The sequence below is a fragment of the Carassius carassius genome, chromosome 21 (assembly GCF_963082965.1).
Source record: "Carassius carassius chromosome 21, fCarCar2.1, whole genome shotgun sequence".
NCBI lineage: Eukaryota > Metazoa > Chordata > Actinopteri > Cypriniformes > Cyprinidae > Carassius > Carassius carassius.
In genome coordinates this window covers 24396456-24423829 of record NC_081775.1, presented here as the reverse complement: position 1 = coordinate 24423829, position 27374 = coordinate 24396456, and the positions used below count along the sequence as shown (strand labels likewise).

General features: G+C 36.7%; 1 protein-coding gene across 1 annotated transcript in view; it reads right to left on the bottom strand.

Annotated features, from left to right (window-relative positions):
- agbl4 (AGBL carboxypeptidase 4) overlaps nt 1-27374 on the bottom strand; it is a 348143-nt gene that overhangs the window by 205048 nt on the left and 115721 nt on the right. The window contains exon 4 of the mRNA XM_059503964.1: nt 9535-9629. Within this exon, the coding sequence (XP_059359947.1) occupies nt 9535-9629 (95 nt within the window). The remainder of the gene's footprint in view (nt 1-9534; nt 9630-27374) is intronic.

The following is a 27374-nucleotide window of genomic DNA, read 5'->3' as shown; positions in this document are numbered from 1 at the left end:
ATATATATTTATATATATATATATATATATTTTTTTTTACAACAGGACAGCAAACTAAGAGACTTGCGTTTTAGACACCATATTGCCGGTTTTTGCTCTATTTCTACAACAAAAATGTATTCCAAACACAGCCACCAAAGCAAAATTTTGCATCTCTGAGCAACATGACAGTGTTTCGTTTCTGAATGAATCAACCGTTTAAATGATTTGGTTCAATCGCAATGACTCACTTATTAACAGTGACTTGCTGACACATACTGGCCATTTTAATTTCACATTTAAAGTATCTTTTGATTTTTTTTTTTTATAATTAAGTTTTTATAATTTCAAATGAGCATTCAACATTTTATGTCTGGCATATCAAAACATTATTCATGCATTTGTAACTGCAGGTTAAATGCATTCTTGTCCTGCACTAAACAGTGTGTAAATACATCTAAATGCCACGTCCGATGAAGCTTTTGCATTTCCTCTGTATTGAAAAGATGAGTTTGTTGATAATGAGTTGCCTGGTAACAGCCCAAATGTTTTATTATTCTAAATAACTGATTCCTTTAATTAAAAACAACTAGTTTGAGATTAATAGACCTATCCCAGGGGTGTCAAACTCAGTTCCTGGAGGGCCGTAGCCCTGCAGAGTTTAGTTCTAACCCTGCTCCAGCACACATATCATGTAGTTTTCAAATAAACCTAAATGATTAGATTAGCTGGATCAGGTGTGTTTAATTAGGGTTATATCTAAACTGTGCAGGACTGTGGCCCTCCAGGAACTGAGTTTGACACCCTTGGCCTGTCCCATTTTTGACTCCCTCCCACTGTTAAAATGTAACTAAGTAATTTTTACTCTGAGTAAATTTTAAATGAGCTACTTTTTACTTTTACTTGAGTTGATTTTTTAGACTGGTACTTTTACTTGTACTTAAGTAAAATGTCATTAATGTAATGGTACTTTTACTTGAGTAGAATATTTTTGTACTCTTTCCACCTCTGTGTTGCTGGACTGTAGGCACATAAACATGCATACATCCAGAAACAAACATGCGTGCATCCAAGTTCCAATCTGATGCCTGTCTGTCTATCATGGAGGCCAAGAACAGATGAGCCCCAGGCGGCGCACGCGCACACACAGGGCTCCAGCATCAGCCAGCCTTGAGAAAGAACGGTCTCTGCAGATAGAGATAAAGGTTTCAACTTTCAGTTTAAAAGTGACTTTTTCTGCAGATAAAGGCAGCAAAGGCAATCTGTTCTCTTCTTTTTTCTTAAACTGTCTGTCTCTCCTTTCTCACTCTCTCTCTCCCACGCTCAATCTTTTTTTTTACGTTATCCAATGCTTCATACAGGGCTGGATCAGACAGTTAAAGCTGCTCTTTGCTTTATTTCATATCTACTTGTCAAAGAAAGATTAGCAGTTTTTGAGCAGTTCCACTTTGCTGTCATGATGGAAAATAAGCGAAAAAGAGAAAGTGAAAGAAATTCACGGGCAACAACAATACAAACCAAATGCTCAAGAGAAATAAAAGATGGCTGCTTGGGGTTTTTAAAGCTCAAAACATTGAGATGACACTATTTGTCTGCAAATTTCAAATGTCTTCTGAAATTGCCCCTCAGCAACTATGAATCACAGAAGAATACTCACATATTTGGATAAATCCATATATTTGGGTGGGACATACTGAAGGGGATCAACCTCTCTTTTTTTTTATTAAATGGCCGACAGTATTTAGTTTAAGCTTCTACTACACTTTTATGGAACAAAAAGCTAAAAGGTATCTTTGTACATTAATTTCCCCTAAATGGTACATATTAGTACATTAAGGTACATATTAATACTTTTAAATATCAGTATCTAAAGTGTACATACAGTATTAGAACCCTTTGAAAGGGTACTGCCATCTGTTTTTTTTTCTTTCTGGAAGTGAATATATGAAAGCACTGAAGAAACTAAAAACTAAACTTTAGTTACATTCCAAGCAATTTATGGCTGAGAAAGTAAATAATATAATAAATATAATATAATAAAAAATAATATAATAAATAATATAATAAAATACATGCTGTTGCTAGTCAGAAACAGGTGGCATTTACAACCCGAATTCCGGAAAAGTTGGGACGTTTTTTAAATTTTAATAAAATGAAAACTAAAGGAATTTCAAATCACATGAGCCAATATTTTATTCACAATAGAACATAGATAACGTAGCAAATGTTTAAACTGAGAAATATTACACTTTTATCCACTTAATTAGCTCATTTAAAATTTAATGCCTGCTACAGGTCTCAAAAAAGTTGGCACGGGGGCAACAAATGGCTAAAAAAGCAAGCAGTTTTGAAAAGATTCAGCTGGGAGAACATCTAGTGATTAATTAAGTTAATTGATATCAGGTCTGTAACATGATTAGCTATAAAAGCTTTGTCTTAGAGAAGCAGAGTCTCTCAGAAGTAAAGATGGGCAGAGGCTCTCCAATCTGTGAAAGACTGCGTAAAAAAATTGTGGAAAACTTTAAAAACAATGTTCCTCAACGTCAAATTGCAAAGGCTTTGCAAATCTCATCATCTACAGTGCATAACATCATCAAAAGATTCAGAGAAACTGGAGAAATCTCTGTGCGTAAGGGACAAGGCCGGAGACCTTTATTGGATGCCCGTGGTCTTCGGGCTCTCAGACGACACTGCATCACTCATCGGCATGATTGTGTCAATGACATTACTAAATGGGCCCAGGAATACTTTCAGAAACCACTGTCGGTAAACACAATCCGCCGTGCCATCAGCAGATGCCAACTAAAGCTCTATCATGCAAAAAGGAAGCCATATGTGAACATGGCCCAGAAGCGCCGTCGTGTCCTGTGGGCCAAGGCTCATTTAAAATGGACTATTTCAAAGTGGAATAGTGTTTTATGGTCAGACGAGTCCAAATTTGACATTCTTGTTGGAAATCACGGACGCCGTGTCCTCCGGGCTAAAGAGGAGGGAGACCTTCCAGCATGTTATCAGCGTTCAGTTCAAAAGCCAGCATCTCTGATGGTATGGGGGTGCATAAGTGCATACGGTATGGGCAACTTGCATGTTTTGGAAGGCTCTGTGAATGCTGAAAGGTATAAAGGTTTTAGAGCAACATATGCTTCCCTCCAAACAACGTCTATTTCAGGGAAGGCCTTGTTTATTTCAGCAGGACAATGCAAAACCACATACTGCAGCTATAACAACAGCATGGCTTCGTCGTAGAAGAGTCCGGGTGCTAACCTGGCCTGCCTGCAGTCCAGATCCTTCACCTAAAGAGAACATTTGGCGCATCATTAAACGAAAAATACATCAAAGACGACCACGAACTCTTCAGCAGCTGGAAATCTATATAAGGCAAGAATGGGATCAAATTCCAACAGCAAAACTCCAGCAACTCATAGCCTCAATGCCCAGACGTCTTCAAACTGTTTTGAAAAGAAAAGGAGATGCTACACCATGGTAAACATGCCCCGTCCCAACTATTTTGAGACCTGTAGCAGAAATCAAAATTGAAATGAGCTCATTTTGTGCATAAAATTGTAAACTTACTCAGTTTAAACATTTGCTATGTTATCTATGTTCTATTGTGAATAAAATATTGGCTCATGTGATTTGAAAGTCTTTTAGTTTTCATTTTATTAAAATTTAAAAAACGTCCCAACTTTTCCGGAATTTGGGTTGTATGATTTGGGGGGAATAAACATTCTTGTTTTGGTCAATAAGTCGAATTTTGGACAATATAATCTTTTTTTTGTGGGTGTGTGTAACATAAAATTGTGCCATTTTGTGCCTTTTTTTGTGCATTAAACTAACTTCTTCATTCTTTCATTATATAATAACAGCAATACCTGTATATAGATTTTATTATGTTTGGACCAAACAGAAAAACTACAAATGCCTGCTGATAGAATAATCAGCGAAAAAGGCACCATGACCGTTTTAAAACCATGGTGCCTTTTTCGCAGATTATTCAATCAGCAGGTCTTTGTAGCGTTTTTGATTGGTTGCCAGTTAAGGTTAGTACAAAACAGGCCGGTCAGAACACAGAAATGGTTTATAGGTCAAGTGTGTTTTATTAAATTTGTTATCATAGTTTGTGTCGTCCCTTATTAAAACAAAGTCAGTACAAAATTAGTAAGGACTTGTGATGATATTGCTCAAAATCCCATATTTGCAAACTTTTCAAGAATGCTTGGGAAAATATTGACAACATGATCGGCAAAAGATCAACTCTCACACACTGCATGGAGATAAGGTTGTACAATATGATATGATCACAGACATGGATTGAAAACCAAAAGCAATGGTTTAAAGTTAAAATGCCTTAATGATTTTTTTTTTCTTACATACACACAGCTTTTATAGTCGTGCGGATTACTTGTGGATTATTGTGATGTTACTATCAGCTGTTTGGACTCTCATTCTGATGGCACCTATTTAATGCAGAGGATCCATAGGTAAGCAAGTGATGCAATGCTAATGAATAAACAAACTCATCTACATCTTAGATGGCCTGACGTTTAGTAAATATTCAGCAAATTTTCACTTTTGGGTAAACTATTCCTTTAAGTGACTTAGTCAGCTACATGCCCTTAGTTAACAAATTTCAACCGGGACTTTTTTACTGGTCAACAGCATGGCTACACTTACCAGCACTGATATTAGCACCTAACAAACATAAAACTTCAATAACAACAGAGTGCTACATGATCACATAAACCTACCACCTTACTTCGGTTTCACACACAATCTATTAAATACCACATATAGCCAGTCCACACATATAGCCATTATCACGTGTGTGATTGTGTGCATCTTGAGAAAGGAGCATGTGTACCTCTATGCAAAAGTGTGTGTGTGTGTGTGTGTGTGTGTGTGTGTGTAAGGCCTCCCTTTGTGTCACAGCCTGTTGTTTTCACACCTCTATAATTGGATGTGAAACGGAGAGGATCGTCTTGCATTTGTGTGAGAATTACGTGGTCTTATTGAAGTCCTAATGCCCAAGTTTGCACCGCAGCGGCGGCGACCAGTGCGCGGAATGATCAGCTCACCCTGATCCCACCATCTGATGGCTATCACTGTGGCATTTGTACACAGAGGTTCTCTGTCGCTTTCGCCTGGGTATTCAGAGTCTCTAAATGCTACAGGCTTATTTTCACACCGCATGCCGCAGCCTGACACAAGCGGCAGTCCTTTGAGCTCCAGATTAGTATAAAAAAAATGCATGATTCAGACAATGACTTTGATGCCGGTGGAAATAAAAGAAATGTCGTCTAATGCCAGTCTGCCTCCTCCCTGCTAGGAAAATGTTAGAAAGTTAACCAAAATTGCTCCATTTCCAGGTAGCAAAAAAGTTATTTTTTTGAGAATGGAAGGCTGAGTTTGTGTTACTGTTAAAGAGCTGTCACAAAGAGTAGAAATAAGACTGATGGTTGGAGCTGTGACACAGAGGGTATACTGAGAGGTTTTGTGCTTGTGGCATCGTGGGTTAGAGTTCAGCCAGACTTTTCCAATGCAATATCTAAACAAAAAAAGTTTATTTTAAATCCTAATTGAGCTGCAATTTATGGCTGCACAATTATAATATTACACTGCAAAATAATAAATGAATTATTATTTACTTAATCAAATAAATGATAGAGATTACGAAAATTTTTGAATGTTGATTACAGCATTCATTTAGCTCTATTCCTGTTTTTTTATGTTTTTCAGGGCATAATTATTATTGATAAATCGTGTCCCGGGGATGTTTTTTTACTAAATGAACTTACTAAGTGAACAATGAACAAAACTTAAAGATTAAACATTTTTTCTTTTGCTAATATGTAGGATACACATTTTACCAGGCCTTTATCCTTGATATTTTTTACAAATATTTTCATCGTTTAACCTTTTACCTGACCCAGACTTAAAATATGAAAATTCACATTAAAAATATAATTTTGTTGCATGTAAAAAAAGTATGACAATCTAATGACAGATTGATAGATACACACATACATGTGAAACTCTACATGTGAAGTCACAGTCCTCCATCGAAACAGCAAGTCTAACACACATTTTAATTATTAATAATTATTTTATCATAATTGCGCAGATGTAGCCCTATTAATTTCTAAAAAAAATGGTTTGCAATAAGAGTGAGCTACAGCACGCCACAAACTCCTAAATAACCCCAGTACACGCCTGCGGGAAATGTTAAACACGGGCACGTAGGAGACGTCAACTTGACTGTGAAATGTTTTGCAGTCCATTGTTTTCCGGCAGCATCTCCATATAATTGTCTTATCCCATTAGGCCATGACCAGGGTTTGGCAGAGGAAGACAGGCTCCCTTGGCAGATGCCTGCCATTTGTCTGAATGCCCTTGATCGACTCGTGACAGATGTCAAGGCTTCCGTTGAGCGGGCACTCTCCGTCACATGACCCCTGTTCGGTGCGTCAGGATAACGTGGTGTAGTGGCTCTCTCGCACGCACCCGTATGGATGCACGCACACTTTGGCATCCATCAGTTCCCTGCTATTACCTCTGACAGGCCTCACCTGCCCAGATTGCATGGCCCATGCAAATTCAACCTGGCAGATGAGTGTTTGAATGGTAATGCACGACTCTGATTGATATTGATAGGAGGCGTGGATGTGTGTGTATCGGTGCGTGTGCGGGTACGTGGAATTTGCCAAACTTAACTTTTCCTACAGTTGTTGGAAAGGGCTCAAGGTACACTGGCACACAAGTCATTCACACACTACAGGACTGAAACTTGTTGCTGGAACAAGTCTGTGAAAACAGCCCCAGGGCGTAGCCAACTTTTAAAGCTCTTACAGCTCTTTTCCTCACTGTGAGAATCTGTGCAAAACCGATCACAAAACAAATCCTCCATGTTGTTGGCTGACATGATGTCCAGAATCTAGAAAGCTGATAAAATAATTCATCTTAATCTACTAGTGAAAAAAGTCTGTAATAATGTATATATATATATATATATATATATATATATACATATATATATATATATATATATATATATATATATATATATATGAATAAGTCCCAATAAACATGTATGTATATAGTTACTATTTGTACAGTATATAAGGTATGTTTGTAAATGCACTACCAGTTGAAAATCTGGAGTCAGAATTATTATTGTTTTTTTTATAAAACTTTAATACCACAAATATGCATTAAATTGATCAAAAGAGATATTAAATACATCTATAATATTACAAAAGATTTATATTTTAAATAAATGCTGTTCTTATGAACAATATAACAATAATTTCTGAAAGATCACGTACTGTGACACTGAAGACTGGAGTAATGGCTTCTGGAAATTCAGCTTTGCCATCACAGAAATAAATTACATTAAAAATATATAAAAATAAAAAACATTTACTTTTAAATGTAACGATATTTTACAATATTAATGTTTTTACTGTATTTTTCATCAAATTAATGCACCCTTGGCATGAATAAGTGACTTATTCACTAATTAATATATATAAAAAAGACAATTGCCCCAACTTTTATTAATTTTTATTAATTTTAAACTAATTCAGTATAAACATTTATATTAATCATTCATTAAAACATTACATAAAAAAAAATACTACTAATTGCAGGATCATATATAATCAAGGATTCTAATGATCTTGTAACTGACACAACTAGACCGTAATTAGAAAAGTACACACCACACATACACTAAATGAGAAACCGTATGTACTTTTAGTGTGAGTTTGGCTTAAGTATGAGATATCAAAAAAAGCCATGAAGATACATGAAGAATAGCAGAACCCACACTGAGCAGAAAGGATTTGATCTTATCTTCACATTGATGTAATGCATGTAGCCATTTAACAGACATCCAAAAATACACACAGCTAGGGGACTGTATTTGTCTTTCACGCATCTCCTCCTCCACGAAGGCAGATGTGTTTCTAATAAAACCAGTCCTACCGTTGACAGAGCGCAAAGAGTCGAGCTGAATAAAAGACACATAAATGTTATATTACGTGTTATATTAGAGGGCAACTTGTCTTTTGAAAATCATATTTCCCATGTTACAAAAACAGCATTCTTCCACCTTAGAAACACTGCCAAGTTACGGAACATGCTACCTGTTTCTGATGCAGAAAAGCTAGTTCATGCATTCATGACCTCTAGACTGGCATATTGTAATGCACTGCTAGGTGGTTGCCTTGCATCTTCATTAAACAAGCTACAGGTAGTCCAAAATGAAGCTCCTAGAGTCCTTACCAGGTCAAGAAAATATGATCATAAGTGAGTGATTAAGTGACGTGACATTCAGCCAAGTATGGTGACATACTCAGAATTCGTGCTCTGCATTTAACCCATCCAAAGTGCACACACACAGAGCAGTGAACACACACACACACACACACACACACTGTGAACACACACCTGGAGCAGTGGGCAGCCATTTATGCTGCGGCGCCCGGGGAGCAGTTGGGGGTTCGATGCCTTGCTCAAGGGCACCTCAGTCGTGGTATTGCCAGCCCGAGATTCGAACCCACAACCACAGGGTTAGGAGTCAAACTCTCTAACCACTAGGCCATGACTCCCCCCAACCAATATTACCCCACTCAGCTACCTATTAAGTTCTGTATCAGTTACAAAATATTACCACTTACTTTTAACGCCCTGTGAATGGTTTAGCTCCTGCGTACCTAACTAGTCTTCTATCACTCTACATACAATTCATTCTGCTCTCTAAGGTCTCTAAATTCTGGACTCTTGGTAAATAGAATAGCAAAGTCCACTAAAGGAGGAAGAGCTTTTTCACATTTGCTCCCAAACTCTGGAATAGTTCAGGGTTCAGACACACTCTCTCTATTAAAGACCCATCTCTTTAGCCAAGCATTCACATAATGTATCTCATAATCTTGTACTTCAGTTACATCTGAAAAGCGCTATACAAATAAACTTGAACTGAATTGAATTAAACCATGTTTAGGGAAATTAGCGCCAGTGTGATGTGCCATAAACAGTCATGTATAAGGAGCTTGTCCAGTCCGAAGCTCACTTCCTTCTCTGGCATTTCTCATAATTCCTCTATCAACAGCCCTGTCACTGTCCCTTTTTTCTACCCAGACGGCATCACCATGGAGACAAAAAAACATCCTCGGCAACACAACCTTTCATCTGGAACATCAAACACACCATTGTCAACTTGGAGAAGGAAGAGAAAGTGAGAAAGCGTTGAATGCTTCCTTTAAGGAACACCGGCAGTGTGAAAACTCGAAAAGGTGGTAACGAAAAATCCTGTTGTTTGCAGTAGAGAGATAAGACAGTCAGATATGATGACAGTGTACACAGTCAAGTCTTACTGGCCGTGTCTGCAGGGCTTGTGTGGAACCCATGCTTGGGCCTGTTTTACAAAAATGGGAAGAGGCACAAGCTACACAAGGGAGATAAATCGTGGATTTGTTATTTGGAATTAAAGCACGGAAAGCACAGTGATGAACAGCGTGTAGGTGGAGATGTGATATTTGCAGAGGGTATGAATACCATTTAGGCCGGCTGGTCGACTTCACCACGGGGGACATCCCATCTCTGTACAGGCTCTTGGTCTTACTGAAGTTCACAATGTTGAAAATCACCCTCTGAAACAACAAGAAGCAGACATTTGTAGGCAGATGGAACCAAGGTTATTTTATTATATATGAAACACAAGCAGTGGAGAAAACAACAAAAAATGTGAGTCTGGGAACAAACTGAAAAACAAAACTTCTTTTGTATGTGACATTAAGGGGCTGGTAAATCCAAAGAATTGGTGGGATAACTATATAGCGCCCTCCATAAGTATTGGAACAGTAAAGACAAAATTGCTCTACTTGGTGTGGAGTAAAGGCATTTGAATATATGATAAAAATATGAATATGAGACAAAACTACATAATTTTATTATTAGCTGTTTCAACACATACATGTTTTACCAAACAAAAATTATAGCACTTTTAGAGTTCATCCCACTATAACACTTTTTTTTTATGTTTTAACTTAACAATTAATGCAACAGAACACAGCTGATCATGTAGAAAGAGGCAACTGTTTCAATATTTATGCTCACATCAGATAGGGGGAGGAAACTCTAAAAAAGTGCTGACCTTCTTAGTTGGTAAAGCATGTTTGTTGTATCATCCAATAATATAATGTAGTTGTAGTTTTGTCTCATATTCATCTTTCAAACATATTTACAGATTTCTTGACTCCACGGCAAGCAGAGCAATTGTGTCTACTGTTCCAATACTTATGGAAGGCTTTTGTTTAAATAAATAAATAAATGGAAACAAGGTTATTTTACTGTATGAAAATGAACACTAGCAGTGAAGAAGAAAACCTCATAAAAATATGTGTATAGATAGATAGATAGCTAGATAGATAGATAGCTAGATAGATAGATAGATAGATAGATAGATAGATAGATAGATAGATAGATAGATAGATAGATAGATAGATAGATAGATAGATAGTGGCTATAGCAAACAATGAATGGAGTTTTATTGATTAAAAATAAAATTACCACAACAAAACTATTTAATATATTATTTACATTCTATGCCATGAATTTCTCATTCTCTCCCCCAAAAAGCAGTCTTGTTGTCTGCTGAAGGGATCTGATCCAGCCCATTCTGCTGAATCATGAATGCCCCAGAGATGCCAAAATGATGATAGTTAAATTTTATATTAAACGCAGCAGCAATCTCAGTCAGTATAGCTCATTTAATTGTCCACAAACTATAGTACACTGTGTTATGAATTTGATGAATAAAACTTCAACTTGATGGTACCGAGTATAATGCAGTTTCTGATCATTTGTTGTGTGTCAGGCAGATGGAACAATTTGTAGTGCTATTTAATCAATACCATACAGAAAATGCAAACAAAATAAAAACTTGAAAACTAACAGCTCTACTTTGAGCAAAGATTTGAAATTCTCAATCGGGCTGCTCTTCACAGAACCTCACAGTAAGTTTCAAAATTAGCAGCGCAAATAGGAAGAGCTGTACGAGACACCAAACGTGTTAAAAGAATCTTGCAGGATCTCGCTGACTACGTAATGTGAAGATTGTGTGAACTTCCAACACAAAAAGACAATGGAGACAAAACTGTAGAGAGATGTAAGAGTTTGTCTTCATTTCCTCAACATATGTAACTGGAGAAATAACAAAACACTGGATTTGCAAAAGAAACACAACACTGAATGAAGTGAAGGTCAGGTTATGTTGAGGTGAAAAGACACATCTCATATCGCACTGTACCGGGACCTTGGAAAATAATTTCTTAATTTGTATATAATTCATGATGTATATTGATATAGAGGCAAGCATGTCCCAAAATATAGACTGTTAAAAATGAGGGTTCCAAAGGTGAATAGATAACATTATCAGAGGGTATTTGGGTTAATATTACCCTTACCCCATTGCACCATGAAAGGAAGAGTTTGCTTCATCTTCTTTAGGGAAGAGACAATGGTTAGGAATGGGAGACCAAAGCTACAAAAGCAGATTTTAAATGGACGAATCTATAAATGAAGTAATATTATTTATTTTAGATATAATAATATATAATAAATTTACAAAATAAACTGTTTTAGTACAAACATTTAAATTAATCATCCATCTTTTACAATAAAAAAATAATTATTTAGAAGTAAATTTGTGTGGAAAGTAATTTGCAGGATCATATATACAGAGGCAAGCATGTCTCAAAGGATAGTGTGTTAAAAAAATTACTTTGGAAAAAATTACAAAAGAGTTTGTGACAGTTTGCTTAAACTGCTTTAGGGTATAGACAATGGTTAGGAACGGGAGACCAAAGCAGATTTTTAATACACAAACCTACAAATTAAGGAATAATATTTATTTTAGATAATGGTACAATGCATGTATAACAAGTACACAACAAAGGCATAATATAATGTGGTAAAGTTTTTTTCTCTTAATAAATTGAGTGATTATTGTATTTTCACTTTCTGATAATGATTTTGAGAAAAAAAAAAAGAGCAAAAATGCACATTTCCAATGCAACCACAGAGTATGATAGGAAATGTAGCTGTGAACTAAATTAAACCATATAAATTAAAGAAAAGAATAGAAGCATAATTATGACCAACAGCCCAACTCAAAACAGCCCCAACTTTCCCCACTGATTTTACAGACATTATACATTATACACTTTTAGTATGTCATAGAAGCATTCGAATTAGGATGCTGGTTCAAGCCTCATTACCAACAGCTAGCGTTTCTCCATTGTCACATCCCTCCTCTCACCCACCTGTCATGAGTCTAGACCTGCGGTCGCTGCAGCATGACTGGGGCAATTTGAGGGCAGGTGAATATGTCTTCAAACCCATTTTCTAATATCATGAGAGAATGAAGTTTATGAAATATGAAGTGTATAAATAGTACAGACAATGCTAATAATGATATGTCCAAACTGTAAATGACTCCTTGTGATAAACCATATCAAATTCCCAATTAAGCCCAGGTGTAGAAGTCAACAGCGTGCAAACGAAATTCAATTACAACCATTCTCTCCTTATTTCAGTGCCTGCTTTCTCCAAGAATCCCCCCCCCCCCAATCATCCACCCACCCCGCTGTTCCCCTCCCATCAGCAGCTGCAGTCACAGAACATGGGGGATTGTGGTCGGCCTGAATCAGCCAGGGCTAAAATGACATTTAACTGATGTTCAGACGCGAGGTAGCTGCTGGAACGGGTAGATAAGACCATTGCTGCTGGCATTTCAATTACACTTTTACTGCCCTACACATCTGTTGCCAGCCTACTTTCAGTCTTTTTTTTTCCCCACAGGCAAATACATCCTCATTCCACTACCTTTACATCACGCCACTCTTTCTTCTTCTTTTTTTCCACCACAAAATTCAGATTGTCTGCACTGGCAGGTGTTTACTGGATCTAGACTGGAATGTATTGCTGCATTTGAGGGTGGGACACAGTGGGGTTAGTTCTCTCTCCAGCCTAGTGGTTCTCAACTGACCCAAAAATGGTTCCCAGGTCTGTTCTTGGGCCACATGATAGCAGGAAAAAACAAAACTAAATGCAGCCAACAAAATAAAGGTTTAAAGGGGAGTAAAAAAAAAACAAGAGATAAAGCTCTCTTGAAGAGATTGGGGATATGTTGCAAGCCAAATTCAAACACTTTATCTTTAAACTTTTTCACTTCACCCACACCATTTTTGTGGGTGTTTTTCCATGAGGCTCATGCAAAGAGGGTAGTCAGTTGTCAGCTGTCCAGCAGAACAAAGCTATATGCCTCTGTGAAGGTGACTCCTTTAGCTGACGTTGTCAGAATTGATCTGTATCATTCATATTTCTTCCCCACTTATATTCATAGTACTACGAGAAGCTTCTCTCTCTGTCATCATTTGCTATAGCGTCTTCATCACAGTCAACAGGGGAGTTACTCAGAACAAGGGAGGGCTGTGGGTAAAATTGGACGCACATTTCATCTCAGGCTCATTAAAAGCTTTATGTAAGAAAGAAAGAGATAAAATGCACACATACATACTGTAAGTCACTGGTGGGCTCCCTTGCACAAGTTAAGCCAATGTATCTACACTGAGGAGTAATTTGGAATTGGTTCCCAAAACAGCACAGCTCAGTGCAAAGCTGGTCATGGAGGAACTGTGAGAACAGTAAATTTAATTACTGATAGAAAGACAGGAACACATTACCATCCAGCCTGCCTGAGATGTCATTTCCATCAGTTATGTCTAATTCTTTCAGTGCACTTTACACTGACACATATTCACACTCACATGGTGTCTCGTGTCATGGAGCCTGACTTTTGACTTAAATTATGGTCCACTTTGTTGCTTATTCTAGCAGTTTCTCCCATCTGATCAACATGTAAATGTAGTTTACTATGAACAAAAATATATTCTATTAAAAAAAACTACAATAAAGCTACGTAACTGGCAACATTTTTATAATATATTTTCACATTTATATTCCAAGTATATATTTGTGTCATATATACATTAGTACCAGCATTATAATACCTATGCTAATATTATTTTTATTTTACATGATAAAACATTTACATAGAAACTACCGCTCAAAGTTTTGGCTCAATAAGAATTCTAGGGTCATTAGGATTTATTATTATTATTTTTTTTTTTTTTTTAATAAATTAATACTTTTATTTAGCAAGAAATAATTAAATTAATTTAATGTGACAGTAAAGACATTTATAATATCACAAAAAAGTTTCCAAAAAAAAATAAAAATAAATAACCATTAAGCAGCATAACTGTTTTTAACATTGGTAATTAAAAATAGTAATAATAACTAAGCACCAAATCAGCATTTTAGAATGATTTCTGAAGGATCATGAGACACTGAAGACTGGAGTAATGGCTGCTGAATATTTACCTTTAATTAAATTTACATTTTTAAACGAATAAATAATTTTTAAATAGTCTTTTAAATAGACTAAATAAATGGAGCAAACATATCTATAATTTGCATGCAAAAAAAAGATGAAGATGAAGAAAGGTTAGAGGAAAATATTCTATACATCCTCGCAGACTCTGCAATTAATACTTAAAATAATACTGTACTTTTGTGGCACCATAGTACAATAGCAACCATATCATTAATGTTAACAGCTGTTGTTGTTATATAGTTAGTGGCTGCATAGCTGTAGCAAAGATTTCCTTAAAACCCGATTCTGGGATTAAAGAAGAATCCTTATTTATACACACAACAGAAACACCCGCTCCAAAAGCAAAGTTCTCCTACATCTCAACAACAAGCTGCTCTGAGCTGCACAGGTGAACTAATGATTTACACACTGTTAAGAGACAGAGAATAAGAAACCAGCAGAAAAGTAAACGAGAAAAAGACTGCCAACAAGCAATGACCTACCCAGTGCTCCTGAACAGAAATAGCTGGATGTCAAACAGTGTTTGGGGGCAAACGGTGTCTTTTGATACTGATCGATCTGCAGAGTCCTGCTCTGGGGGAAACAGTGCTGAAATATTTAAGAGACTTGTCTAAATGGAGGGAGACATAAATAATGTACTTTGTCCTCTGTAAGTCATGTTCTTACTAAGAAAGTTCAATGTAGATATATTAGCTTAACGACACTGAATAATGCAGAATGCAGTGGGGCAAATAAAAGTACATACTGTATAGTGACAGAGGTTAAATACAGAGTACACTGAGCCATATACAAAAAATACATATATTTACTCAACAAAATTTAAACTGTAAATGGAAATTTTGCTTTGCTTTGTGTGTAACCAGTATGATCAACTTGCTATGTATATCAGATTAAATGATCATATTAAATGAATAATTCTAGTTATTTTAAATAAAAAAGTGTCCAGTATTATTTTACAGAGTCTAGAATAATTCACACAAAAAAAGGCATTTCATTCTAAATGGTCTCAAAATCCTCCTTCCTTAAATAAAAGGTCCAAAAAAAAATGTAAGCCCATTTTCAGGTACACCAACTGAATCTGAGATCTAAGTTAAGAAATGTAGTTCTGTAAAAAACAGAAGAAGCAGCAGGAGAAGAATAAAGCTGCTTTGCCTTTTAATTCTACAATGTAAAAAAATATTATTCGACATTGTAAATAAAACAAAGCATTCTGAACCATGTTTTACAAGAAAATTATATTTCAGTCTTTCAACTACAAAATTAAATGTGTTACTTTTTTTTTTTTTTTTTTTTTTTTTTAGAAATTTACTAGCCATTTCTGAGTGGAAATTGTTTAAAATTGAATCTTATAACATACTTTCCGATGCATCATTTAATCATTAAAGGTAACATTTCTACTGTCCTGTCCCATGTGACACTCTTATTTGGTATAATCTAGTAGTTCAAATGATTACAAATCAAAAAAGCTCAAAAATTTTTCCCTTAAGCAAAATATCTGCAAAATTTATGTGTGTTCCACAAAAGAAAGAAAAAAATCACAAGAGTTTGGAACAACATAGCTGAATAAATGTGGATAATTTGTTTGCATTAAAAAAGAATATATATTTTTGTTTTTATATGCTGTCAATTATAGTTTTAGGAAAAATCAGAATCGGCACAAATCGGTATTGGCAGGTCACACTTAAAAAAAAATTTGGAAATCACAGTTGGCCATGAAAAGCTTAAAAGCTGAAAGCTCAGATTTAGCACAAACACATTTTTGAGAAAGAAATTTCACATACTGAATAACTGCGAGCATTTCGAGCTGCAATTTAATGTCAGCTTTTAATTTCCTTCTTAAAAAGCGATGTATTCAATAACTGTGATATCAGATAACAGAAAACTCCAGCAGGCATTTCTGAAGCAGCAGGCATGTAGACCTTTTGTTTGGTTCAGGCATTCAGAGCCTTTTGTGCAGGATTATTTAATTCCACTGGAAAACCAGGAAGTGGGCGTTTTTGCTGTATTTAGTGAAAAGGCAATTGCAATCTGCTGCCTCATTGTGTGGCAGCAACACGTGATTCGAACATGTTTAATTAGGTCTCTCCATCGCCTTTGACTGACGGTCCAGCAAAACACAGACAACACAATGCAAAAGGTCACAGTCACTCACACAATGGTGCTCGGAGAGCTTTAAAAGCATTCCATTAACCTACTGATGGCTCCGTGCGCAAGCTATGAGGGAAAGACCTTTGTATACGTGTTTGTAATACTTAACCCTATGCCAGTAGCTTATATGTGCGCGTCATGCTATTGTGCATGCAATAAATCAATGTTCTTGTGTGTCTACGCCAACTTACATCAACCATAATTAACAAAAATGAAGTCAAAACGTATTGTAATGCACGAATCGGTCAAACTAAATGGAATTTTACATCCTTTCTTGTCTCATGGTTCATGACCTCACCCTCCATTTTGGCATGACTTAAAGGGATAGTTTAGCCGAAAATCACAATTCCACCATAATTTACTCACCCTTAGATAATTTTCAAACCTGTATGATGATGTTTCATATGTAGAACACCATATTAAAAGCAATGTTCCCTCTATTTATTTTTTCTTGCTGAGCAAAACTTTTCTCCACTGAGAGGCCATTTCTAGCACCTGAGCAAAAATATTCATGTTTAAACCCTGTATACTTTTAACTTGTGCTATATTTTATTTTACCCTTGCTATAACTAAAAGATGTACATTTTAGGTTACCTGATGGTCTCATTCCATGCACCTGTGTTTAGTAATTATCCCTAGTATTTAAGTTCCTGTCTTTGCATCTCTCCACTGTTGGATCTACTTCGTCCACACTTGTTGGATGTTCTGTGTTACCGATGTGGATTATACCTTTGATTTCTATATTAAAGACGTTTGCTTGTCTAACAATCCTCTACGGACACCTTGACAATTGAACTAATAAGAACAATATAAAACGCACTAAGGATTAATTCATGAATATTAATCAGGTTGTTTGCGTTCGCTCGAACTGATTTTGCTGAATTCAATACAGGGACGATAATAGCTAGCCAATGAGTTTGTCATTTTCTGCATTAGCTCCGCCCACTACTGGAGAAACTGAAAGTTAAAAAAGATGAAGAATTCCAAAGGAACGCCGTTATTTTGACAGGAAAATACAACAAAGTATATAGTTTACATGTAGCGCGCAAATTCTGTCTCTCTCTCTCTCTCTGCATGTGTGTGAGACAAAGCTACAGCGAGTCATGCGCCTTTACACTAGAGTTTACGGTACGTAAGATACAGGGGAGGAGGATCTCAATGACTGGGAATCTGATCTGGAGATTGAACTTCCCCCTCTCCTCTCTCCGTCATCTCCGCTGGTCCTGTCCAGCCCTCCTTCGTCCATAGTTCCCTTGTCCAGCCCTGAGGTGGCTTCTGATTCTCCAGTGCCTGCTTCTTGAAAGTGCCCTCAGTGTCTGTTTCTCGAAAATGCCCACTCTCTCACCGCTCCAGCCTCCTCCACCACTGTCGTCTGGCAGCCCCTCTGCTTGCCCTCAGCCCACAATCATCGAGGTCACACCTAACGGGAATTTTGTTACCGTTCTGTGCCCATCCTCCACTTTTTTTTCCAGCACTTAATCAAGCCACTCTTCTTGAATACATGATGACACGTCATTGCATTTACATTGGCTCTCATGTTAAGTGCACCACAACCATTGAAGTATTCGGTTCCTACAGCGACTAATTTGGTGCACATCATTCTTTCTATGAAACCTGTAAACCGCATTCACCAGTTCTGACTCTATAGCGGCATCAGCTCTATAGTGGTTTGCCCCAGCACTGTGATTCTTCCACTTTTAATAGAATTCAATTAAACGGCTTTCCAAACTAATTTTTTTGCATGTGCGTGGCACATTATTTCTTCTGTACGGCCACGGTGGAAGAAGTGCGCGGCCACGCGTGCACAGCTTAGAAGGAACATTGATAAAAGTCAAGTCAAGTCACCTTTATTTCTATAATTTCTATTATACAATTCAGATTGTTTCAAAGCAGCTTCATAGTACTAAACAGGAGGATCAAATCAATTATGCAAACTTCTTCAAATATGAGACAAATTCCTATTCTGCAGCAAAGCTACTCTACAAAGACAATAGTGTCAATAGTGTCAAAATCATCAATTATAAACGGCTCTACAGAAGACAATGGTGTTGTTATTCAGCTCAAATCAGTTCAATGCTGATTCAATTCTGTACAAAACAGTGTTGATTTAGCAAAATTAAATAATAATGAAACAAATTTGATTCTCTGAAATGTCATCATCCAGTTTAATTCAATTTTGTTCTCATCCGATGGTGTCAGTGCAGTCAAACTGATAATATTCCTGAATATAAAGTGTCTTTTACACCCTCATGAAAGCAGATGGGGATCAGGAACTGTCAAGATCAAAAAATAGTACAAAACTTCACAGAAGTACTTGTGCAATATAAATCAAGTGCTCTGAAGTCATTCAACACCTTGGTTTCAGAAATAAACTGAAAGTTAAGAAAAATCACACTTGACATCTGTGGTCACCATTCACTTTAAATGAATAGAAAAAAGCTTGGAAATTTTGTTTGAAACAGCAGCTACCATGAACAAATAAAGTCAACAGAGGTGAATAAATAACAGAATTTTCATTTTGCGAGAACTGTTCCTTTAAGGGAGATTTGTCTCCAGGTTACATCCCTACTGTACATATTACAGATGCCAGGTCACTCAGCTCCACTTCCAAGCACAAAACTGAACAGTAGTGCCACAATCTCTAACTCAGGATCAGACAAATACATAAACAAAATGGAACAGTGTTGCCATCCTCCTCTATAAAAAGATACTCTGTAGCTATCTCTCCCGTTCGCTCAGGGTCTTCCGTCAAGTAAGTGGCGACAGAGAGGTGGAATTGTCAAAAGTGATGGATGACTATCAACCTTCTGCTCTCCCCCTCTTCAGTCCTGGGAGATTTACAGAGCTGCTGACTACCAGGCATGGAAACCAATCTCTTTCTCCATTTCTATCTTTCCCTCTATCTCGCCAACACTCTCTCCGTGTCTTTCTTTTCCCTTCTATCTATCCATCTATTATCTTAAGCCATTTCTTTCACCTCTGACAGATTTGGAGAATGTTGTCTATCTATGCAACCAATCAGCTCGCATCATTGCTGGGTAGTACGGTGGAATACAGGTGACACGTTTGTCTCAGACGAGGACGTAAATTGCCGCGGTATATGACAAGCGTTCCGCCTCCCATCCTCTCCTCCCAACAGGATGAAGAACGGAATGCGCGCACGTCTAAATGTCGCAATTATAACATCACAAAGGGTGGCACCGTAGGCTAATTGTGCTCTCAAAATAGTAATGGCTTTATTATCACAACTATTTTTGTGAGTGTAATGATCGTTAGGAGGCATTATGTTAATGCAATTAAGCGCTAGCATTATTGTTCCAGACCTCTCTAATTGGGGGGATCTCAGAGGGCACCCCGTTTAAATATACTCAATGATACATTTACACGGCCCTACGGTGAAGGGGCAAGGAGAATGAAGAGTTTAAAGATTAATATGCTTACAATAAAATCAAACAATAAAAAAAATAAACAATACAAACACTGGCAGAACCAAACTCCTGTTTCCTCTTGCAGCAAGGTTGGCCACCCATTACTGGCTCTAATGGCACACTAAACAAGATTATATTAATTTTATAGCATATTTTGAACACTTTCAAAATAATATATCATAGAATAAAACTCATTAGTTAATTAGTGTCATATACATATACAAATAAGACAAATGAATAAGCCAGACATTCAGTAAGATATTCATATATAAGATATAAGATATTCAGTTAGACTGATTCAAGTTACTGATTCTTTTTGAATGATTCATTAAAAGAATCAAGCCATGAGATTCATTTGTTCATGAATCAGATTCTATTCTTGGGGTCAGTAATTAATTTATATATATATTTATACAGTGGGGCTCGAAAGTTTGGGCACCCCTTGCGGAATCTATGAAAATGTGAGTAATTTTCAAAAAATAAGAGAGATCATACTTAATGCATGTTATTTTTTATTTAGTACTGTCCTGAGTAAGATATTGTACATGAAAGATGTTAACATTTAGTCCACCATACAAAACAATTGCTGAAATTATTCAAGTAACCCCACTCAAAAGTTTGGGAACCCTTGGTTCTCAATACTGTGTGCTGTTACCTGGTGATCCACGACTGTCTTTCTGTTTTCTGATGGTTGTGCATGAGTCCCTTGTTTGTTCTGAACAGTTAAACTGAGAACTGTTCTTCAGAAAAATCTTTAAGGTCGTGCAGATTCTTCAGTTTTCCAGCATCTTTGCATATTTGAACCCTTTCCAGCAGTGACTGTATGATTTTGAGATACATATTTTCACACTGAGGACATTTGAGGCACTCAAACACAACTATTTAAAAAGATTCAAACATTCACTGATGCTCCAGAAGGAAACACGATGCATTAAGAGCTGGGGGTGAAAACTTTTGGAATTTGAAGATTAAGGTAAATTGTACTTAATTTGTGTACCGGGAAACATACAAGTATCTTCTGATGCTTACGAAGGGCAGAAGTAAATGGGAAAAAATCATATTTCAACAAAACAAGACAAATTTGGCCATCTTCATCATGTTCAAAAGTTTCATGTTCAAAAAATCTTAATGCATCTTGTTTCCTTCTGGAGTATCAGTGAATGTTTGAATCTTTTTTAATAATTGTGTTGGAGTGCCTCAATTGTCCTTAGTGTGAAAAGATGTATCTCAAAATCATAAAGTCACTGCTGGAAAGGGTTCAAATATGCAAAGATGCTGGAAAACTGAAGAATCTGCACGACCTTAAAGATTTTTCTGAAGAACGCTGCTCAGTTTAACTGTTCAGAACAAACAAGGGACTCATGCACAACCATCAGAAAACAGAAAAACAGTCGTGGATCATCAGGTAACAGCACACAGTATTGAGAACCAAGGGTTCCCAAACTTTTGAGTGGGGTTATTTTAATAATTTCAGCATTTTTTTTGTCTTGTGGACTAAATGTTAACATCTTTTATGTACAATATCTTACTCAGGACAGTACTAAATAAAATATAACATGCATTTAGTATGATCTCTCTTATTTTTTGAAAATTACTAACATTTTCACAGATTCTGCAAGGGGTGCCCAAACTTTCGAGCCCCACTGTATATAAAGGGGTTAAAGCAACTTTTTTCTGGGGGCGGGGCAATCCATGCAAAGCATGCAATGGCTGTGGCAACTTTAACATTTGAAAGGATACTATGGCAAAGTTATTGCTTTCTTTATTCAAACTGATTTTCTTTTTCATGAATATATGGTTTACCTGAGGAAGGAAAGCTATATCATACACTTGGAAAAATTAAGAGCTATATCACTGCTTATTGACACTACGGGTGTGACATTACACTTAGCTCACCAAATGAGACAAAATTTAGATACTTGGTTCACTACAACAAGACAATACTTTAATATTTTAAAGAGATTTTCAAGTAAAATAAAATAAAGTTAAATAATGCAGTTGTATTTAGAAATATTTAAACTAATATAGGGTTGTAATCTACTGATTATTTTGGTAATCAAGTAATCTACTGATTATTTTGGTAATCAAGTAATCTACTGATTATTTTGACAAAAATAAGTAATCTATTATTTTAAGTAACACAGACAGACATACTGTAAGTGAAAACCAGGCTTTAGTATGACAATTTATATATAAACTAACAATGAAGCAATAAAATTTGCTCAAATAAAGTATCAAAAACCAAAACCACATAATATGACCATAACCAATTTAAGTACATTATGTATTAAAACAAATACCTGCAGGGGGCGCCAACGGCCTGGTGACGTTTCACTTCACAGTGTGATTAAACGATGTTTAAATCCATACATTTTTATATTTGGCCACATGCAGAAACGTTTATTTTGAAATCTTGATGTAAAATATATATATTTTTAAATGTAGCTGTGGTGTGCATAAGAGATAAGATTTTACAAATATTTTACAAATCTTATCAAACACAAACTTTTGCAATTCAGATTAAATTAAATCTTTTTAAAAGTAAAAAATAGTAAAATATTTTTTGTGTTGTAAATTGGGCTAGGCATCCAACAGTAAATTCCTCCAAACAGGCATGTGTCACATGCTGTAATGATATCCAAATGTTATTCAAATTGCCATCTAATCAACCATAGTGAGTCTGTGAGAGTGACCTTAGACTTTAGAAAAGCTGGGCGAGAGAGATGGCTGTTGGCAGGGGTTGCCCTTTTGCAGCACATCTGAGACCATTTGTGTGGTTTGTCTTATGATGGTTAATATGAAGATTTGGGTTAAACCTTCAGCACTTGTTGAAGATCAGCACAAAGGGCAATTTCACCATCTAAAAGCCATGGAGAGGCATGTACTGTGACCCCTCACCATGATCTTTCGCCTTTCTGTCATCGCACAGGCATGCAGTCTACCCCAGGTTAATCAGATATGTTCATGTTTTCCATTCATATTTCATGGCTCATCAAATTCAAATGAATTCCGCTAAAAAAAAAAAAACTTTGCATGGAGGTGTAATGTTCTCATGCTGGTGCCTTGTTAGATTTTTTGAAATTTATTTATATTGTGTTTGTTTGTCTATTTTTACACCACAGGACAAGACGGGCATGATTACCAACATGCCAGCAGCACGATGAGCAAATTTAGACCGGAGTGAGAACACCATCACAAAAGGTTCTGTACAAACACACACATTTTACGAGAAATACACACTTGGGCTGGGATGTCAAAGCGAACTGCTTTTTGAAGTAATTTTTAGCTTCTCTCTCACTGCGTACACTCTCTATCAGTGGACTGCTCCAGTGGGGCAGCACGGAACAGACATGGAAGGAGAGGGGGAAAAAAACAGAGAGAGAGAGAGAGGGGAGAGAGAGAGAGAGAGAGAGAGAGAGAGAGAGAGAGAGAGAGAGAGAGAGAGAGAGAGAGAGAGAGAGAGTGAGAGAGAGAGAACGGATGGAAAAAAATGACAGAGTTGATGCCTGATATTCCAACAAACAGGAAACCTCAGTTGACCTACGAGTGAATCGCAGAGACCATTGCTGACCCACAGACTCTGCTCTCTGCTTTTTAAACATTAAACTTTATAACAATTGTGTAGTTTTTCTGTGCTGCATTGATATACAGGAAGTTTGGACAGATATTCTTAACATACAGAACATCTACATATACTTTGTATAACATACATACTATATTTTTTAGCAATAGTAAGAGTAGTGTGGTGTTATGCTATTCTGAACATTAGGGGTGGGGGCGATATGACCAAATCTTATCACGATATGAGAAATAACGATAACGATATAAATCTTGATATGGTTATTTTTTCAATAAGTTTTTTTTTTATGATATTAAGATCTTTGATATCATAGAATTTTCATAATCCTGGTCACCAATGTCGATATCAAACTAATACAAGAAAATAATACTAAAAAAAACTCAAGCTCACTGGAGATAAATAAACAGTCAGTGATGAAATAAGAACAAAAAACTAATTACAAGCAATAGGACAAAAAATACAATACATAAGAAATACATTGTGTTAATTAATTAGTCTTGACTGTGTAAATTATATCCATCTATATATCTATATCTATACACAAACCCAATTCCAAAAAAGGGACTGTACAAATGTACAACTGTACAAATTGTGAATAAAAACAGAATGCAATGATGTGGAAGTTTCAAATTTCAATATTTTATTCAGAATACAAAATAGATGACATATCAAATGTTTCAACTGAGAAAATGTATCATTTTAAGGGAAAAATAAGTTGGTTTTAAATTTCATGGCATCAACACATCTCAAAAAAGTTGGGACAAGGCCGTGTTTACCACTGTGTGGCATCCCCTCTTCTTTTTATGGCAGTCTGCAAACGTCTAGGGACTGAGGAGTTGCTCAAGTTTAGGAATAGGAATGTTGTCCCATTATTGTCTAATACAGGCTTCTAGTTGCTCAACTGTCTTAGGTCTTCTTTGTCGCATCTTCCTCTTTATGATGCACCAAATGTTTTCTATGGGTGAAAGATCTGGACTACAGGCTGGCCATTTCAGTACCCGGATCCTTCTTCTACGCAGCCATGATGTTGTAATTGATGCAGTATGTGGACTGGCTCTTCCCTGAAAGAGACGATGTCTGGATGGGAGCATATGTTGTTCTAGAACTTGGATATACAGTACAGACCAAAAGTTTGGACACACCTTTTCATTCAAAGTGTTTTCTTTATTTTCATGACTGTAGATTCACACTGAAGGCATCAAAACTATGAATTAACACATCTGGAATTATATGTGGAATTATATATGGAATTATATACATAACAAAAAAGTGTGAAACAACTGAAAATATGTCATATTCTAGGTTCTTCAAAGTAGCCACCTTTTGCTTTGATTACTGCTTTGCACACTCTTGGCATTCTCTTGATGAGCTTCAAGAGGTAGTCACCTGAAATGGTCTTCCAACAGTCTTGAAGGAGTTCCCCGAGAGATGCTTAGCACTTGTTGGCCCTTTTGCCTTCTGTCTGCGGTCCAGCTCACCCCTAAACAATCTCGATTGGGTTCAGGTCCGGTGACTGTGGAGGCCAGGTCATCTGGCGCAGCACTCCATTACTCTCCTTCTTGGTCAAACAGCCCTGGATGCCTTCAGTGTGACTCTACAATTTTCATAGTCATGAAAATAAAGAAAACTCTGAATGAGAAGGTGTGTCCAAACTTTTGGTCTGTACTGTACCTTTCAGCATTGATGGTGCCTTTCCAGATGTGTAAGCTGATCATGCCACACGCACTCATGCAACCCCATACCATCAGAGATGCAGGCTTCTGAACTGAGCGCTGATAACAACTTGGGTTGTCCTTGTCCTCTTTAGTCCAGATGACATGGCGTACCAGTTTTCCAAAAAGAACTTCAAATTTTGATTCGTCTGAACACAGAACAGTTTTCCACTTGGCCACAGTCCATTTTAAATGAGCCTTGGCCCAGAGAAAACTCCTGCGCTTCTGGATCATGTTTAGATATGGCTTCTTTTTTGACCTATAGAGTTTTAGCCAGCAACGGCGAATGGCACGGTGGATTGTGTTCACCGATAATGTTTTCTGGAAGTATTCCTGAGCACATGTTGCACATATTGCTACCTGTCCCAACTTTTTTGGAATGTGTAGCTCTCGTGAAATCCAAAATGAGCCAATATTTGGCATGACATTTTAAAATGTCGCAATTTCAACATTTGATATGTTATCTATATTCTATTGTGAATAAAAAGTTTATGAGATTTGTAAATGATTCCATTCCTTTTTTACTCACAATTTGTACAGTGTCCCAACTTTTTTGGAATCATGTTTGTGTGTATATATATATGAATGGCAGACAGGACAAATACTGGACAGCTTTCCCTTAAAGACCAAAGTTCGGATCCAATATACTGTTACATATATACTGTGATTTCTCCCTGAACTGTTTACATTCCCTTAAGAACTAAATGACTGTGTTTATGAGGATACTTGTATTTGGACGCATATAAGTGTTTATGCAATCATTCAAAGCCAATAAAGCATCAAAAATGCTCACGAGCTCTATTAGCAGCTGATAAACACAGACAGCGCGCACATATAGCTCTGTTGTTTGTGTTTTAACAGCCTAAAATCAGTTGTTTTAAACTGCAGTGCTTGCAAATATTAAGTGACCACATGCACAGCAACGTGATGTGAGCGCGCATGCTATTATTCACACTCTGCCTGCATCCCCGTGTAATGCATGTAAGGCTGCCATCATTCAAAATATTAAAAAGTATTGCCATAAACAATGTATTTTGCGGCACCATGAAATAAACGGTAGAGCACAATATGAAACGATAGACTTTTAATTTCGTCCATCCGATATATATCGTCATATCAGCCAGTCCTACTGAACATATCCCACAAATTTTCAAAAGAATGTTGAGAAGTATTTTCAATGAAGTATGAATGCAATCCTGATACGTTAAATTCACCATTGTTAATGTCATTTGACCTACCAGCATCAGCTGCATTGCATCACTGTCATTCAATAAACTGTCAAGTGTCCATTACATGCATACTTCAGAATCTCACCGGAAGTCATCGAGGTACTTTTCTCCTACTGTTTTGTGAGTACTATCAATTCAGACATAGTACTTTTTCATAAACTGTTTTGTAGGGAAGTATGCGATTTTGGATGCAGCCATTCTCATTCTAGAAGGATTTAATTTGATAAAAAATCCTGATCTGGTCCTCCTGATCTGGTGAAAGTGAATTTAAAAGTACTAATAGTCACAAAATTCTCATTCTGATACCACTGGCTCTTTAAGTTCCTGCCTTCTCTGGACCAGCAGCCAGTCGTATGACAGGGTGGCAGATGGGCAGCTGGGAGGGCAAATGTGGAGCTGCTTTCAGTGCGTGTTGGTCTTTTACAGAATGATAAGGTCAAGAGCTTTATTTTTCTTGTTTCTTTTTTCCTTCTTCCCCTCTAGTCTGCCACTGTTCTGAGGTTTTCTGCAATCACGCACACATGCAAACACAAAAATTTACCACAGGCTTGCGAGAGTCAATATGTTATTCAGTTTTTTTCTCAATCTGCTATAATTACAATACAGCCCCCTGGTCAGAGTTGAAATGGTGCCAAAATCCCCCACCGGCCGGAGAATGAGTCACGGAGAGATAAATATTACAGCAGAATGTGTGTGTGAGTGTGTATGTGTGTGTGATTGTCTATGTGTTGGAGGTGAGACAGAGGCTATGAATACTGCTCTCCGGGACAGTTCACACTGTTACTATCAGCAGGTATTCTCTCATCCTTCTAACGTCCAACTGAATATGCAGATTTTAAG